Below are 18,172 nucleotides of genomic sequence, written 5' to 3'. Positions count from 1 at the left end.
CTCACTTTCCCCTGAGATTCCTTGTCAACTCCATACACTTCTGTTTCCTGTGAGATGCCAGGCTGTGTTTGCCTTTAAAAATATGGGTCTAAGAAATCATGGGCTTTCAGAGAGGAAATAGTATGAAGAAAAGGGTTAAGCATCCTCCCTGCTCTTTCCCCACTGCAAATCACCTTCTTCTGATGACAGATGGAGGAACGAAGAAGTGGCTGTTCAACTAATGTTGGTTATCAGGGTAACCTAGTATCTCTTCACAAGAAGAGGTTAACTAAGCCCCATTTTGAATTGTAAGTCCTTCTTGCAGGAGTTGCAAGAATGCCCTTACACATGAGAGACCAGAAAATTGCCTCAAGTTTCTAAAGATAAAATGGATTCAGATTTTTATTAACATTATGTAGAATTCAAGTTCAGTACAATAATTAAAATGCTACATTTTTATGGCCAATGATACATATTTTTATTTTACAGATCCCTGTGGTCCCAATTATTATCAGTGTGGAAGTAGAGAATGCATCCCGCTGGTTTACCTTTGTGATCAATCACAGCACTGTAAAGATAATTCTGATGAATCAGACTGTGGTAAATCTTTATTTCAAAAACTAAAAACAAGCTACCCATTTCTAATACATGTGACATTCTTGAATAAGTAAAAAAAAAAATTCAATAAGAAATTGTCATATATAGAATATCTTCAGGAAGGAAAGTAGATGTTAAAAACTTTGCTTTACTATCCCAGCTTTCTTACCTAAGTGTAATGAACAATATGCCTATCCTTGATCTTCTGTAGCTGTTACTTTATCTTGTTTGACGGTGACATCACCACACCTTTCCTGTGCTAATCTCTCTCTCAAAAAAATGTGAAGAACTAAGAACTCTGTTTACAGAGATCACTAGTTAGAAAACTAAGTCTTCCTAACACTTCTTTATGGAATTTTTGCTTTCACTGGACAAGTGCTATAACTCCTGAGCTCTTATACCTGTAGAGTGGATTATAGGATCAAGCAAAGGAATTATAACAACAACCAAACTGAATGGCACAAGTAGACAAGCGTACATTTGGAAAGATGTACTTGTTTCATAGTAGATATGCCCTGCTTGCACATCTACTTTTCTGGTAGGTGAAGGGCTTTTTTTTGGTATGTGAAGCAGTACAAGCTGCTTTATCTCCATGGGAACAATCTACCCACTGGTTTATATTCAATAGGCTTCATTCCACTGACCCTACTGAAACTTTCACACAGGCCAAGATTATCGACCAAAATGTAAACCATGTTACATACTGCTGTATCTATACATATACAATATTTAAAGCAGACTGAGGCCAACAGAGTGAAGAGCCAAATGTACTCTGAGCTCTGTATGCTCAGTATCTATGCACATACCCTCTCTGAATTAGTATGCCCTGGGCCAGAGAATACACATGATCTTTTGTGAGCTCTGTTCATTTTAGTGGTAAAGGGAAATCAGTACATGATATCCCTTAGACTCCTTGTTCAGCTCTGTTTCCACTGAACTGAAAGAAGAAACTATTGAGGACTGAGACTTGCAGCCTAGTATCTTGAACCAGAATGTATATACACGTAGGAGCTGTAGATTTACTGCCTCTGCAACGTCCTATTTATTCACTTCAATGTTTGTTTAAAAAGCATGCTTAGGACTAAATTCTCAAGCTCACTTTCAAGCAAACGAGTTTAGGATCAAGTGTAAGCCTGATAAAAGTGTTTGACAGGAGCATAAAACAGCTGCGGGGGAGCACCATTTCAACTCTTTGCAACACATATGCGGGTTACTTTGACAACTATGACAGCTGTTGTCACAGTACCATCTGTGGAGGTAGTTATTTCCAAAATTAAATGTTCCATACATAGCTCTGTTTCTCATAAAACAGAAATAATGGTCTCTGTGCACCAATTTATATGCAGAACTGATGTTAAAATGATGCTAGGGTCTGGTTTTTTTTAAAAAAACGAAATTGCTCTCACAGACAAAGAGCTGTCTGACACAATCGTTTCTGTGGGTGGATGTTTAGATTTGGAGACACGTATTTCCTTGGCTTATGTTAGATAAATCATAACTGTTAGTAGTGAAACTCTTAGACATCTGTTGGCAGGTATCATTAGTGGTATATGTGTCCAAAGGCAAAATACAGCTCCTAATACATCTTATCTTGCTATATTTAAAGAAGACGACATTTTTATCGGTAGTCTGCTTTTTGTAGCAGAAGCTTATTTTTTAAAAACTATACTTTATTTATTTTTTTAACAAATATGAACCTGCAAATGTTGGCAGTAATTTCTATAGAAGGTTTAAAATCTGAATAATACAAGTATTTATTTGCTCAATTTTACTCCCATAAAATTGTGGCTGTGGTTATGGTTAATTGAACACCTATCCCTAAAGTGCAATATGAAATACTTTATTTGCATGTACTTTGCTACTGCAGTGACCTTTTTTGTTCCTCTTTTATTGGTCAAGGCATTCGTAAAATTGTCTGTCCATATGTTTCCTCTAACAGTGTACTTATCATACCATCCACAGATGTACCTAAGGGATGCTAAGCAACATACAGTTGCAAGAAACTGATAGATGAAAGCTTTTTACTGGCCATTCAGGAGTTAACCATGGTAGAGCCAACCTGTTTGGGTTACAGGTAATGGGTTCATGATTGCAATGGTGTTTGCTTCAGGACCCAAACTTATACACACACACACACACACACACACACACACACACACACACACTCTATGGCTGGCTTCAGAGTAGCTTTCTAAACACCTAAATTAGGGAGAAGTCTTAGCACCAGTCTTAGTTCCCTTTTCCCATTCTTGGCTAGGATGCCTTAAGTTGAGCCCATGCCTCCTCTTCATGAGTGGAAATATCCTACAATCTATTGTGCACTGTTAGAAGTTTACTTCTGAGTCTATTTACTTTGTCAACAGTGCGCTTGGTCAATGGTTCTCTCAGCTTCAATGGATTGGTGCAGTTCAAGGTTGAGAATGAATGGTACACAGCTTGTGCAGATGAGTGGACTGAACAATTGTCAAGCAGTGTCTGTCACTGGTTGGGACTTGGGTAAGTAAGGCTGTTTAATTCATTTTGTTTCAGACTGTATATGCTTCATAATAGCTATATCTGGTAGAAGATTGGCCAACTTTGCAAAGGACAGTATACATACATGTGTGATTATCCAATGAAAATTTAGATGAAGAATAGGGAACCTATGGCTCTCCAGATGTTGTTTGGCTCCAGTTCCCATCAGCTTTAGCTGAATCATCAGGGATGACAAAAGCTGAAGTCCAGTTATATCTGGAGGGCCATAGGTTTCCCATCCTTAATGTAGAGCATCATTTTTAGTGGATCAATACTATGAGGTTATATATTTATATTTTTGTTCTTCCACTAAGGCACTTCTTGGAAAGGGCAGTGGGCAGCTTATGACACTGCTTTGAGAAAGAGCAGGGATGCAGGAAGGGCCCTAAGACTGGTACCCTCTTGAATGTGTTGTGGAGTATAGCTGATTTAGTTCCACAAAGTCTATTACAAATAAACAAAACTTTCATAACAAATGCTGAATCGTTCAGAAAACCTGCATTGGCCAATGCACTCTGCCTTCTTTCTTTAGTTTTAGAAGACATCTTCTTAAATGGAGTATTACCAGCATCTATTAATAGCACTATTTTAAAGAAAGGGACAGAATGCTATAACATACAACTGATGATATCATCCCCATCATCATCTTAATCGTAAGGATGCTATCAGCATGAAGGAAGCTGCCCGTCCATCCTGTAGCTGCCAGGCACTCAGAGGCCCAGCTCCCCCTCTATACACCTTCTCCTCTGCAGGGACATGCACCTGTTAGGAAATCCACCCCACAAATGGTTTCCATTGACAGGATTGGACCGAGGATCACCTTTGCACCATGGCCACCTGGGTGGGCAGCCTCAAATGTTCTTGTAGGTATCATTCCAGTCCTTGCCATTAAGCCAAGTAGGGTAGGCAGCTAAGGACAATGATTTTCACAGCAGCAGTAGCAGCAAGACACTTGCAACACCATTGCTTGGCAGGAGCACTTGTCAGGCACACAGCATTATCTTGGCATCAGCTGTGACCAGTTGGGAGAGGAGGGACCTCTTCTTAGGATGCAGTGGGACTGCTGTGGCCAGAGAGGCTTTCCCTAAGAGGAGCAATGTCAACCATGAGTTGTTTGGTGAGATACACTAGCAGGCCACCTTTCCTCACTGGGAATGGGGGTGTTGCCTGGTCTTCTGTTGAAGATCCCCCTACCTGAACTGACCTTGCTTTCTGTGGCTGCTGCTCCTTGTGGGCAGTTGCTGCTGTTACTGGATCTCCAAATTGCATCTGTTACTGCTGGTGCATTCCTGTGGGGAGAAAAAGCTTGGGAAACAGATGTTAGCATGACAATTTTGTTTCTTCCCCATTTGCACTTCGTTGGGAATGTGTTCAGAGTGTCCAGTGTTCGTGAAGTATGTTCCCTGGAGTGTTCACAAGGCCCCTGCTGCACCCCTACCCAAGTGCTCTTTCAGAGTGGTGTGGGACATTAGGGCGAGCTAGGACCAGATTTCTGAGGATTGGCCCCTCTCTATTGACTTCCATTGTGTGGTTTGAATTAATCCATCCTTTTTGCTGGCCTCACTTCTGCCAGGGTGTCAGGCAATGTGATTGAGTAGAGTTAAGATTCAGCCTAGGTCCCTAGCTGCATGGTATGATGGATCCTAAGTCACATCCTGGCAGAATTTGGATCTGGCTTGCTCCCTAAACCATGCTCATTCATTTCAATGGTTCTACTCTGAATAAAATATAACTGAATACCACCCTAATATTTGAAAAACTGCATGGGCATGAGCAAAGGGAGTTGCCATTTGATGCCAGTGATGTCCTCCTGAGCATTGTCCAGTAGCTAATGAGACTTGCAAGCAATGCACTTTAGCTTTTTTCTCTCTTGCACTGAACTGGAGATAGCACTGAACTGAGCAGCTAAAACAGCTTGTGGAGCAGGCAGATCTTTTAAAGGAGTTCATTTTTTTCAGTTGAGATTTATGAGGAAATTCACTTTTTACCTAGCCTTTTCCTGAGGAAAAAGACTAACCGCTGATCAAATTGGAAATGTCTGGTCTTCCCATGGTGACAAGGAGAAGTAAATCAGAGGGGCTGGGCATGTGCTCAGCATCATCCTTCTTGATAATGACTTGAGGAACAGTGTGTAAAACTGACCAGCTTAACAGAAAGAGTGGTTTAGGGCCGTCTTTAGCACAGTGTGTGTGCTTCAGCTAACTGCCAACAGCATCCCCGTTGCTTGAAATTTTGGGGGAAGATGACTATGTTGTATTCTTTTTATAATGGATGTATTGTATTCCGCCAGACCCTCAAACCTCTGCGCATATCCTGCTGCTTCCAAGCACTTTGGTAAAGTGGCAAGAGCAAAGTCAATCATAAAATCAAAGAAACTGCAGATAGAAAAGACCTGCTAGGTCACTTAGTCCATCTTCCTGCCAAGTGTGGGATTGTTCTCCAGCTGTATTTCCACACTAGTGTTAGCTAGCCTAGTTTTCAGCTTCCAGGATATTCTGCCAATCGCCCAATGACTTCTGCATGTTTAGCCTTGCATTCTAGAGCTCTGCTGATATTTGGCCTATATTTTCATTTCCTCAATATTTTATCACAATGGGAATGAAGAGTCCTACTGGGTATTGCCACCACAAAACACAAGAGCAAATCACGTTTGAACTGTCATACAGAACTTCTAAAATTAAATGTTATTTTAGTCAATGGTAAGTAAAATGAAAGTCCTAAGGGTTAGACATTAACCTTCTCTCCTGCTCACCTAAATTAAAACATGCTAGGATTTATAAAATGGAATGGAGTTCAGGAAAAAATATTCTAGCTTTCATGGAGAAAATTTGCACTATACTTTCTTGCTCTAGTCCCCAAAGCCTGCTTTAGGTATAGAAGCTCAGGATTTCATGTGTAATGCTTACATCCACAGATTATGTGACTGTAGCTGTTTACTACAGTCAAGTACAGTAAAATAATAATAATAATAATAATACGTCATTTGATATGGTTGGACTGAAACCAGGGAATGCATTGGTCTATGTAGAGAATCCTTCCTAACTGAACATTTTCAGAATACGTAATGAATTTTACTATCATCACTGGTTGCTGATGAAAACTGTACAATTTGACACTGTCAGTATTGATGCCACTATTCTCTCATTTTGGGGAGGGAAAGCAAGAAGGTAAGTGGATTGATTCCCTTCTCTCAAATGGATTGTGTCTAGCAAGCTCATGCATAGTCCCATTCCAGAAACAGGAGAACACAGTGATAGGTACAGCACTTTTTGCCCTTTGCTGGCCAAAGTGCCATTGTGATCACAGCAATTTTTGGCTGTCGTATTCTGACTGCTCAATTTACTGGCCACATTTCTCCATACATCACAGATGTTGTGTGACATGTATCTATAAAGGGAAGATTCCTTGAGGAAGAGGAAGAAAGAAATCCATCAGACCATTTCTTAAAGCCACTGCTATATTAATAAGGCATTTGGCATAATTGTTTCTAGAAGGTTTATTATTATTATTTTAAAGAATATATTCCAAGCATTGTTTTCCTTTGTAGAAGTGTGAATAGATCGTATCCTGTCTTATTTGATCGGGCAGGACTTTTTGTGGAAGTTACAAAAGCAGTCAACAACAGTTTAATACTAACACCCAAGTAAGTATTCTAAAAATATGATGATAAACAATTGAAGTTGTGCTTAGGGCACATTATTATTTTTTTCTTTAAATTCAGCTTGTCATCTGATCATCTCATCTTTTATAAAAAAGGATTATGCTAGTGGCATTAGGAGAGGACTTATGCAGAATCTGCAGGTCAGTCCCAATGGTATAGTGGGGGGTGGGGTTTACATCCTTTTTTTTTTTTTTGCTTGCATCTCTTCTGTCAAAGTTAGTCTTCCTTTTTCTTCCCATGTGGTCAGGACTTCCATTTCCTGAAGGAAGCCTTCTTGCCTCTAACAGCTACCTTTTCTCTTCTTGTTAACTATGGTGGCATCTTCTTGGCTCTAGTGGTACCTCTTGAACTGCTGTATACATTCTACCTGAGCTTATTGTGATTTTGAACAACCTCCAAGTCCTCTGCAGATTTGACCCTGTTGACTTTGCCTTTCATCTTCCTTTTATACCACTCTCCTCACAAGCAGTGTGTGAAGCAAGGCCAGTGAGGGCTATGGCCTGGGTTGAGGGCATATGGTTGGGGATAGGGTGGGAGGGGAGTTCCCAGGGCCAATAGTACTTGTTGCATCAGGTGGGAAGTTCTAGGGGATTACCTGGGTGAGCAGGGGGTTGGCAATAGAGTAAGGGGTTGGTTGGAGGAGGCAGCCTTGGCAAGCAATGCAAGCAGGGGCAAAAGCCCTTAGTCCAGGGGTCAGCAACCTTTTTCAGCTGTGGGCTGGTCCACCATCCCTCAGACCATGTGGTGGGCTGGACTATATTTTGAAAAAATTCCTATGCCCCACAAATAACCCAGAGGTGCATTTTTTTTAAAAAAAAGCACACATTCTATTCATGTAAAAACACCAGGCAGGATCCACAAATCACCCAGAGATGCATTTTAAATAAAATGACACATTCTACTCATCTAAAAACACGCTTATTCCCGGACCATCCACGGGCCGGATTGAGAAGGCGATTGGGCCACATCTGGACCCTGGGCCTTGGGTTGCCTACCCCTGCCCTAGTCTCTCACTATGTGTATTCTTTTTTTCATTTGTGGAGTTCTCTTCTATTTATCTGCAAATTTTTATCCAAGATGCTTGTTGATATTTACTGATTTGTGATGTGTTAACTAATGGCACAGTCACAGCCTCTGGGGCTCAGATGAATTGCAGGCTAATGAAATATTCTTCAAGCCCCTGGATCACAGAAATACTAGAGTCATTTTGATCTGTGGTCTTTTACTGTTCTGGAATCTATCTTCTTTTTTTCTTGACCAAATATTTCTCAGTCTTCTGAGCAAAGCTAAGATAGTCCTGACAGAGCAGAGTTATATCTATGTAGGCATTACTTCCTAGCAAGCTAACATTTTTAAATCTTTGGTCACACTGATCTCTAGTGGCAAATGACTGTGTAAACATATAAGAAAGCAATGCTGTTTTCTTACTAGAGTACTGAGAGTCTATAGACTATTGTAAAATGTGCATGCTGCCTAATACTAATGATTAAGGAAGTACAGGGTTTGGGGTGGCTTTTTTTGTAGATTATACAGCAGTGTAGACTTTACATAATCCTTAAAGATACGGTACTTGCATATTTTAAACAAAAAAAATTTAATGTATCTGGTGAGAAGCACCATGTCACTAACCTTATGGTGTTCCAACAGGTAATGAAAATCTGTTTTCACTAAACAGCTTAAATAAAATTATTGTGTTCTCATTCTAGGGCTAGTTGTCTCAATAATTCAGTGATTCACCTGCAATGCAACAATAAACGTGAGTGTATGAACATTCAAAAGTTTAACACATAGTGCCTGCACCACGTACATTTTCTCTTACCATACTATATGTAACAATGTGGTTTTTTATATTTAACATGTATAAAATAGATTTCACAGGAGCAAAATGTATTGTAAATCCTAGCTTAAGTTAGGACACCAAAAGGCAGCACAAATAAAATAACCTTTAAGTGTTTCCAGAAAATATCCATCTTCATGCTACGTGAAGGCTCTAAGAGAAAGGATTTCCACTATGGGCAGACATCTGTCTGTATAGTAAACTCAAATAATGTAGCTCTGGGTAATTCTGGAGATCATAAACTGTTCATAAAGAAGGCAATCTCAAATGAAATTCCAACACTTTGGAAAGTCATTATACTTCCTTCTAGATTTTGAGCCCCACAAATGACATGGATTTAACTTTAACCTTTTCTTTTAATGGTAGCATGTGGGGAAAGGCTGATTACTCAGGAACATGGAATGAAAATTATAGGTGGTTCTGATGCTCCAGAAGGTGCTTGGCCCTGGATGGTCTCGTTACGTTTCAATTCCAGGCCAGTTTGTGGAGCATCTCTTGTCAGCAATGAATGGCTGGTCTCTGCTGCACACTGTGTTTATGGGTAAGCTTAATGCTATCCTTAATTTGTAATATGTACCTGGTTCTTTGTTGTCATAATATTTTTACTTCTGATAGCTTAGCGGGAATTAGGAATTTAGGAAGCTGTTTTATACCAAGTCAGACCATTGGTGCATCTTGCTTAGTATTCCTTGGCTTCTGTATGATGCTGTTTCTTAATTTAGATTCTGTTTATGTTGTTGTTTTATTGTAATTTTAGCATGTTGTTTTATGTTGCTTTGGGATTTCAAATAAAAGGAGGTATAAAAATACTTTAAATAGATAAGCAAATTGTCAATGCTGACTGGCTGTGGTTCTCTAGGTTTCAAACAGGGGTCTTTCCCAACCCTATGGGGACATAGCAGGGTGTGAGCCTGGGACCTTTTGCACATAGAGGTCAGTGCTCTACAACTGAGCTATGGTGCTTGATTTGCCATTTTGGGGAGAGCCATAAGCTAACATAAAATCAGGGTTGAGTGGATACATGAATCTGACCCCTCTTTCAGGGGCCACTTTTGTCAGGTACACGCCTGATTCTTCATTCTTTGCAACCCCAGCTTTAATTTCATAGAAGCATAGAATTATAGAGCTGAAAAGGACCACGAGGTACATCCAGTCCAACCCCCTGCAAGGCATGAATCTTTTGTCCGATGTGGGGCTCAAACCCATGACCCTGAGATTAAGAGTCTCCTGCTCTACCAGCTGAGCTAAACTGGGCTTGCAAAGGTTAGATCTTTGCAGCCATGGCTTGAGTTCAAGCTGGGGCTGCAAATATTCCTGTCAAAACTCAGCACCACTCTATGCAGAAATCAACTGCAGAAGCTCAGATTGGGAGCTCCTGCCTAAATGCAGCCAGGCTAGGTTTTTGACACCAAAAACAGCCCTTCTTGCTGGGTAATATCAAGAATGCACTTTAAGGCTCCCAAAGATTTCTTTGCAGCCTTTGCTTTACTAGCCCCACACTTGATGTCATATGGCATCAGGTATAGAGCAGGTAGATGTGGCTTGGGGGAAATGGCCGTGACGCAATGTAGGACCCCATTACCTGTTTTAGCCCATGTCACTCTGATCTTAGATCATTGGGGGTGGGGTGGACGGTGCCCTAGACCTTGAAACTGACAAATCTTCAAACTCAGCATCATGAATGATCAGGGTTAGGGATCATATGAAATTTCATGTTATATCATTTCATTATATCACCATTTAATCCTGGTGCTGCAAAGGGCTCATTATCCTTGTTGCATGCTGTGTTTTCTGGGATGAAGCTTAGCTCTAGTCAGGGCTGGCCCACTCATGCTGCTCCAGCAACAATAGCTACAGCACACTCCTTGGAGGCTGGATCCTCCACCTTGCTACCAGCTGCCTCTTGGTGTATAGGAGACACTACTGATTTCCTCCCTTCCCTAGGGAAGAAATGGTGGAGATGTCCCTCTGGGGTCTCCTGGAATCTTCACCTGCCTGGTGTGATTCAGTGGGCCCTTTCCCCTCACCCACAACAGCCTTTGGGTAAGGTTGATTGGATTCCCCACCTTGTTCCCAATGTAGATCTTTATTCTTCCCTTTTTCCTAATGCAGAAATTCATTCACCACTTCATCGCTTGTGGGAAGGTGCCATTTTGTAGTTCGCCTCAGGTGCCAAAATGTCTTTCTAGTGAAAATGAATCATATACATTCAGCCTCCCTCTTTCAATCAGGTTTTATCAGGCATCTTGGTGTAATGCTCATTTAAGAACTATACCAAAAAGCACTGTTGCACATAGATAGAGACAATGAAGATGGTTCTGCTATATAGACAAAAGGAGTGTGTAAATTCTTCTGGCAGATTTCCCAAAGGTTAATTGAAAATAGCCATAATCAGTTATAATTCTTCATTTTTTCCATCTAGATTTATTAATGTTATGAAGATCTTCTGGGAAATTCTTACTCAGCTGTATTTATTCATACTGTTCTAACAATAACACAGAACTTTAGCACTATTAAAGCATGCCATTTTCCAATGCCTTAGCAATTAAAGATATGCTGGCATATTGAATGATTTTTTTAAAAAAAACAAAAACTAGGCAAACTTACATAGCACACTTCCACAACATCATGTGGGTCTCTCAATCTTTTAGATATTTTAGGTGCCTCTATCAAGGTTTTTGTTGCTTTTTATTTTCTTTAACAAAATGCTGCCTTTAATAGAGCTGACACAAAGCAATAGCTCTGTTTTACTGACAGTTACGCTCTGGGGCCCAAAATCACTATGAGCTGATGTGTTAATGAGGTGTTAATGGTTTTGGAGGAGATCTTAAAGACTGCTATGGTAGTATTAGAAGCAACTGCATTGTCATCTTGGTGTAAAGGGAAAGTGTGTGTGGAGACAAAATTACGGTAGGTTCTTTGGAGACAATCAGTGAATTGACTTCACCCAGTTTTTGGCATGACAAGCAAAAACTCAACACTATTCATTTAAAAATCACAATATTTCTTGGTTTCCAAAAATACTTGGGCAGTGCCAGGCATTTCCTTCTGGTATTTATATATTTGTCTCTGTGCATATGTAAATATATATAAATTATTAACATATATTTAACCTTTTGCTGATAAACTGTTGATTATTTTTCAGTTCAGTTCAGTTTTTTTAATCAGTGTTGATCAGAGTACATATTACTAAAATCTTCTACAGTATATCAGAATGTGAACATATTTATTGTAATGTATCTAATACAGTCAAAGCTCTTCACTTCTAAAAATGGAATCCAGTTTGATGATTCTTCAATTTACTTGCAACCTTATATCTCATCAGTTACAATAGGGGATATAAGCAAGTAACAAGTGATTAATGTAAAGTTATCTACATGAAATATGCTATACCAGGCTAAGTGTTCCCATGTTATTTAGAATCACTTGAGTATCTGCATTACTCATCCAACATGTTGCCAGTGGTGTCATTAAGAAATGACCTCATATCTTCTAAAGGTAGATTCAGCTTCACAGCCCAGTATACAACCATCCATGTAAGGCAAAATAAGCCAAGGTATTTATGTTTGACCACCAGAGCAATGAATTACACTCTGCAATGTAAGTGGTATTAGCAAGCACCCCATTTGTCACTGACCAAGCTGTCATTTAGCCTTTGTCATGAAAGCACAATAATATACTCCTGAGCCCTCTTCGTTTGGCTGCATAATAGATAGTACTGGGCTAGAAGGTGATCGTGTCTCTGCAGTGGAATAAATGCATCCGTTATCCTTACCTCTTTGATGACCCCCCCCCCTTCCCTGTGCAATGAGACACAAAATACAGGCAGTGGTAAGTCAGGTTAAATTAAAGTCTGTAACTATCAAACGTACTTTTCTTTATTCACAAATAATCTAAATTCATCTGAAAAGCTGCTTAAATATGAATGCAATGTACAAACATTTTGATGTATTCCATAATGGTGTCCCCAGGCACCTTGGTGGAAGCTGAAGTGTGACTTGAAAAATTAAGCACCCTGTTGGATCATCCCTCACTTTGTGGTAAAACCAGACATGGTGTCCTGTGCACACCCAGCCAAGGAAGACAAGCAGACGATAGTAATTTTTTTATTGACAAAAGCACACAATTACAGCGCACCAGATAGAAATGCACACATGCTTCTAGCGTCTACGTAGCTAGCATTAACTTTCCCAGGTTTGTGCTGGGTGAAGCGGTTGAAGCAACTGTGGGACCAAGCCACTCTGACCACCCCCATCCCAGTTTGTGTAGCCTTGTCTGACAGAGTGCGCAGACACAACCTGAGACATGAAAGTTGTCCCTGTGCTTTTTTTATACAAGCTCCCATTGGGGGCAGTGGGGCAGGAGAGATCAGGTCCCTCACCCAAACTGCCTCTTACTTCCATTTCTGACATGCCCTGTCCCCCTCCTCCAATTCTTACTGCTTCAATCCTGGCTCCTGCCTTGCGGGTGGCACCAAAATGCATAAATCACTGCCCTCTCTCCTGGGTCAGCCTCTATGCCCCCTTCCTCCATCACACATTCAGTGGAACCCTGCCAGTCCCTGACATCTGGTAGAGAGATGGGTACCAAATATGGGCAGAGGTATCCCCAGGAAGGTGTACAACTACACCGTCATATACTGGTCCAGTTCATACTGTAGTTATTGGGCAATTAAGGAAAGTATAGTCCCAATATCAACTGACCGAGGGAAGGCTTGTGGGAATGTTGTGGATAGTAGGAGAGGATATATTGATTAAATATTATCCTTCCTCACTCACGCTAGTGAGTCAGTAGCAGAGTACATTCCCCAGTGTATTGCAGGCAGCTAGTTGGTATATTTGTATGAATCTCTTTACTTAAGCAGTCCAATCTAGCTTTGTCCAGATTGGGTTATTCCTGGAAATTTCCCCTTTTATCACTCTTAAAAAGAATAAAGGCACAACGGTCTTCTTTTAAAAGTAATAAGAAATTTTCTCACATTCAGTTCACAGTTGGCTCCCTGAAGGCAGGCTTGTAGTTACAGAATAGAGATTGAGTTCATCCCATATGAGGATTGGGCTCATGGCTGAGAGCCAGCAGACAGCAAAAGCATCAGTATCAGAAGAGAGCAGCAAAAGAGTCAAAGAGGAAGATGGCTGCATGACTGACCCTTTTAAAAGGGTCTCACAGGATCACATCCATCTACCTGGTCACAGGCAGGGGGAGGATGCTCCAGACCAGGTGTGACAGGAAGTCCTCCTGGCTGGAGTACCATCCCCATGTGTCCACTCTGAGCAGACAGGAAATGTTGTACTTGACTGCTTATGTTACATCCCACAAAGTTTTGGGTGGAATGCAGGGCACAATATTAGATTACCTTTCTCACAGTAGCAAACAGATTGCTTATTCAGTTTTCAGGCTGTGTGTAATTTTTGTGTTAAAATAATATGTCTCTCCAATTTTAATATGTGGGAATCTTGTAAAAATTTGGCATGCTCTGGTTTATATCAACAATACTGTCATACCTCCATACCAATTTCAAATGATACAGTAAGAGCCCATTGCATGGTCCAGCTGCATTCAAATGATTGAGACATTGTGCAAAGTGGTGTAAAAGTAGAAATTAACAGAAATTACATGTCACAAATTGCTCAGATTTGTTATTTGATCACAGTTGATTCTGACTCAGAATATTCCTTGTAATTCCTCAGGAGGAATTTAAAACCATCTCAGTGGAAAGCCGTACTTGGTGCGCATAACAATCTGAATTTGTCATATCCTCAAATAGTTATTCAAGAGATCGATCAAATCATCATAAATCCCCATTACAATAAGCGAACGAAAGATAGTGACATTGCTTTGATGCATCTTCAAATCCGAGTGAATTACACAGGTGGGATCATTTTCTTTTCCTGGTTTCTTTCATATGGTGAAGTGATTTAGAGTCAAATCTGGAATAACTTTGGAAAGTTAAGATACTACATGTTTCCAATAAAATTATAAAATAGACCTGAGTAATGGACGCATTCTGGACTCATTGCTGTGGAGGAGCTGCTTGTATAATGACATCACAAAATGGACATAATGGACACTGGAATTGAAACTGATTGATCATTTATTTTTCACAGATTACATTCAGCCCATTTGCTTCCCAGAAAATACAAAACAATTTTTGCCAGGAACTAATTGCTCCATTGCTGGCTGGGGAAGAACTACAAATCAAGGTACGTCATCACACTGTTAAAAGGCCCTATTAAAATCCAGAACAGAACTTTTTCTCTGTGTTTTTTTGTCTCTGTGTTTTGGTATTTTCATGATGCAATCAATACAAGGTACTTGAAGTAAATATATGTTGCTATGCAGAAAAATATTTTTCTTATAACTGTCATAGCACTAGCTGCAATGGAACAAATTATACCCCCCACCCAGGAGAGCTGTTGGACCAAAGTGTGGGCCATAAGAAGAAAAGATAAGCCCTTTTTTTCCCTCTGTGGGGCAAACAACAGATTGGGTGTGGAGATTTTTATCTGGAAAATGTTGTGCAAGGAATTAGTAATTTAGCCACCTGCTGCAATCAAATTAGCAGATCAAGGTGACTGCTTTTCAATAATGCATGGCATGTAGTTTAGCCCTGAATAAATAATGCACATTACAACCAATATGCATAGATCTGCACCAGTTAAAAAGGACAGAATGCAGTCAAGGCCAGGGTTAAGGAAATCAGGAAACATCAATACATGGTGCAAATACATAATGCCTCATTTCTCACGAATGCCTACCAATCCCATCAAGTTGCTCCATGGAGAAGAAAGTTATTTTTTCCATTCTGATATGTTGGTTTGCATGTTGGCCTCTGCTTCTAGACCAGGGCTCACCGGCAGATGCACATGTGCCTACAAAGACCCTCCCTGTCATTCACAAGGTATCTCTCTCCACTGAGGTTCATCCTGAAAGAAGCATTTTCTTGTAGACAATGGAAGAGGTTGTGCTGTGTGCTTGGTTGCAGGAGGGGTGCCCACAACAGTTTCTCTGGTTTGCAAATGTGCCCACAGGCCCTCTGTTCTAGACTATGCTTTCAATTATATGTATAAACAAGGGGCTATATTTAAAGATACCAATAAATCAGAAACAGCAAAGAGTTTTCTGGCACTTTAAAAATACTAGCTGAGTTGTTGTCGCATTAGCTTTTATGGACCTGAGCCTATTTCATTTGATGCATCAAGTATCCTCCTCATTTGGCAAACACATAGATGTTTACAAACAATAAAAACTGTAAATCGAGGGCAGCTCTAGTCTACAAAAGCTCGTGCCACAATAAATCTGTTTTGAATGTGTCACACGTTTTCAAACAGATATTCAGTTATCCTTTAGGAATTATTTGTGACTTGTAAGAAGTTAAAGATGCTTTTCATTGTTCTATAGAGAAATATTTTGGCTAAATTTTTGTGCAGTATTAAATGGAATGCTTTTGGTAGTGCAGCCAACATAAATTTACCAGTTTTAAAATAGTTTGGTTTCAGTTAACAGCCTACAAATTTAAATGTGATTTCTCGCCCGCCCCCCTTTCAAATTTCATAGATTCTTGTGGAGAACTGATCTTAGGATTCAGCTAGATTTAGTCTTAGCATTTCATTCTTACAATTTTATGGCTTTAAATATCTTACTTATTCGTAGTTTAATAGAACATTAGTATTTCATCTAATACATTTGTATTTGATTATGGAGGTATACGTTCTCAGGCACTCTCCCATCTAGGTACTGACTGCACCAAAACCTGCTTAGGTTGAGCAATCATGTAAGGACCCAAATATTTTGGGGGGGGTACCTTTACCAAGGCTCAGAGATGCAGCTGGGACCAGCCAGCAACCTCATTTCCATGGAAGGTAAAATGGAAGCTAAAATGTAAACCAACAATGAATGCATTTCTTTTGACACCCCATTCAGTCCTAACATGTTAATTAATTTCAATGGGTCTAAGATTCTATGTGAATCAGAGAATCAGAGAATTGAAGAGTTGGGACGGATCTTGAGGGTCATTTAGTACAATCCCCCGCAAGGGTGGAATCACAGCATAGCTGAACACCACCCAAGTTGTGTGAATGTCAATAGTTGTGACAATCTTTGTTTTTAACAACTAAAAGGAGATGACTTAATAAGAAGACCACCTGGCTATGTTAGTCCAAACTTTAAGCCAGCCTGTGCATTATCACGGCTATGCTCATGTACACATCTGCTACAAGCTCATCTTGTTGACTTTCTATGAGTCTTGCTGCAACCCCAAATGTACAGACATAAGTAATTATAAATGAATGATTCAGGTTTCCCAAATGTGGGTATTTAAAATAGGTGTGTGTGTATATATATATATATATATATACACACACACATGCAGAGAAGCTCTCTACTCATTATGGAAACCTAGCTGCCCATAGACTTCACTGGATTTATTAGCAGGGTAACACAGGCAGTATAAGGCATCTATAAACTGTCCGTTGGAAATGAGCAATGTTAGAATGAATTAAAATATTGCTTGAAGAACTTGTTTTACATTATGGATCAGGCTCATTCAATGCATATGTTTAAACAGGTTCTGTGGCAAGCATATTGCAGGAAGCAGAAGTCCCTCTTATAACACATGAGAAATGCCAGCAATTGATGCCAGAGTACAATATTACTGAAAATATGATATGTGCAGGATATGATGAAGGAGGAACTGATTCCTGTCAGGTAAAATTGATAACATATGTCTTCTCTGCTACAATACAGCTGCTACATTATTATGATTATGATTATGATTATTAGGCACATTTTTTGATTCTCTGATCATTACTTATGGTGCTAAATGTTCTATATAATAATTTGATAACTGATATATGGAAAAAGCATTACTTAACTTGGGAGCTTTCTTTAAGGACAGCATCATTATCAACATCATCATTATCATACTGCTTTCAATTCTTCTCATTTATGACCTTAGCATACTTGAATTTATTTAGAGAAACAACAACCTCTAGGCTCTGTCACCTCCAAGGGAATACAAAGCAACTACTGATAGCATTGCAGGCCATGGGCTGCTGTCATCCTCAGATTGTTTCTAAAGATATTCTGCCGTCTAAGAAAGGCAATGTCTATTACTCCAATGCTTACAAAAACCCTTCTGACACAACTTTCATGCTGGCTCAAAGAATTTAGCTTAAAGTAGAAGCTCATGCAGAGGGTTCTGTTAATACTGCATATAACTGACAGGCATCTCAGTGAATGCTGAAGGCCATAGCAAATCCCATTTTAGCTTTACATAGCGTTTTGTCTCCAATTAAAAACAAATGTAGGTAACAATATTTGTCATTCCAGGGAGATTCTGGTGGGCCACTGATGTGTCAGGAGAATGAAAGGTGGTTACTGGCTGGCGTGATATCCTTTGGCCGTCAGTGTGCTCTGCCAAATCGTCCCGGAGTTTATGTGAAAGTTTCGAAATTTGTCGACTGGATAAAAAAGACTATCCATTAGCACCATCTTAAATATATGGATGGAAGACTAGAGTGTTATATTCAACAAAGCCACTCCTTTAATAGAAGGATTTCCACTTGTTCAGAAGAACTTCCACT

At 39.9% G+C, this 18,172-nt stretch overlaps 1 protein-coding gene across 3 annotated transcripts in view; it reads left to right on the top strand.

Annotated features, from left to right (window-relative positions):
• The window catches only part of TMPRSS15 (transmembrane serine protease 15), a 56,056-nt gene extending 37,968 nt beyond the window's left edge, over positions 1–18,088 (top strand). For 2 of the 3 annotated variants that reach the window (XM_053386514.1, XM_053386516.1), the window contains 9 exons: positions 469–579; positions 2,940–3,072; positions 6,638–6,733; positions 8,458–8,507; positions 8,955–9,129; positions 14,279–14,460; positions 14,696–14,791; positions 17,155–17,294; positions 17,919–18,088. In XM_053386514.1, coding sequence (XP_053242489.1) covers positions 469–579; positions 2,940–3,072; positions 6,638–6,733; positions 8,458–8,507; positions 8,955–9,129; positions 14,279–14,460; positions 14,696–14,791; positions 17,155–17,294; positions 17,919–18,074 — 1,139 coding nt within the window. In that variant the 3' untranslated portion in view covers positions 18,075–18,088. The remainder of the gene's footprint in view (positions 1–468; positions 580–2,939; positions 3,073–6,637; positions 6,734–8,457; positions 8,508–8,954; positions 9,130–14,278; positions 14,461–14,695; positions 14,792–17,154; positions 17,295–17,918) is intronic. The other variant, XM_053386515.1, reaches the window with a different exon arrangement.
• Positions 18,089–18,172: the final 84 nt, after the last annotated feature.

The sequence above is a fragment of the Podarcis raffonei genome, chromosome 4 (genome assembly GCF_027172205.1).
Source record: "Podarcis raffonei isolate rPodRaf1 chromosome 4, rPodRaf1.pri, whole genome shotgun sequence".
Lineage (NCBI taxonomy): Eukaryota > Metazoa > Chordata > Lepidosauria > Squamata > Lacertidae > Podarcis > Podarcis raffonei.
This window is presented reverse-complemented; position numbering and strand designations above follow the sequence as displayed.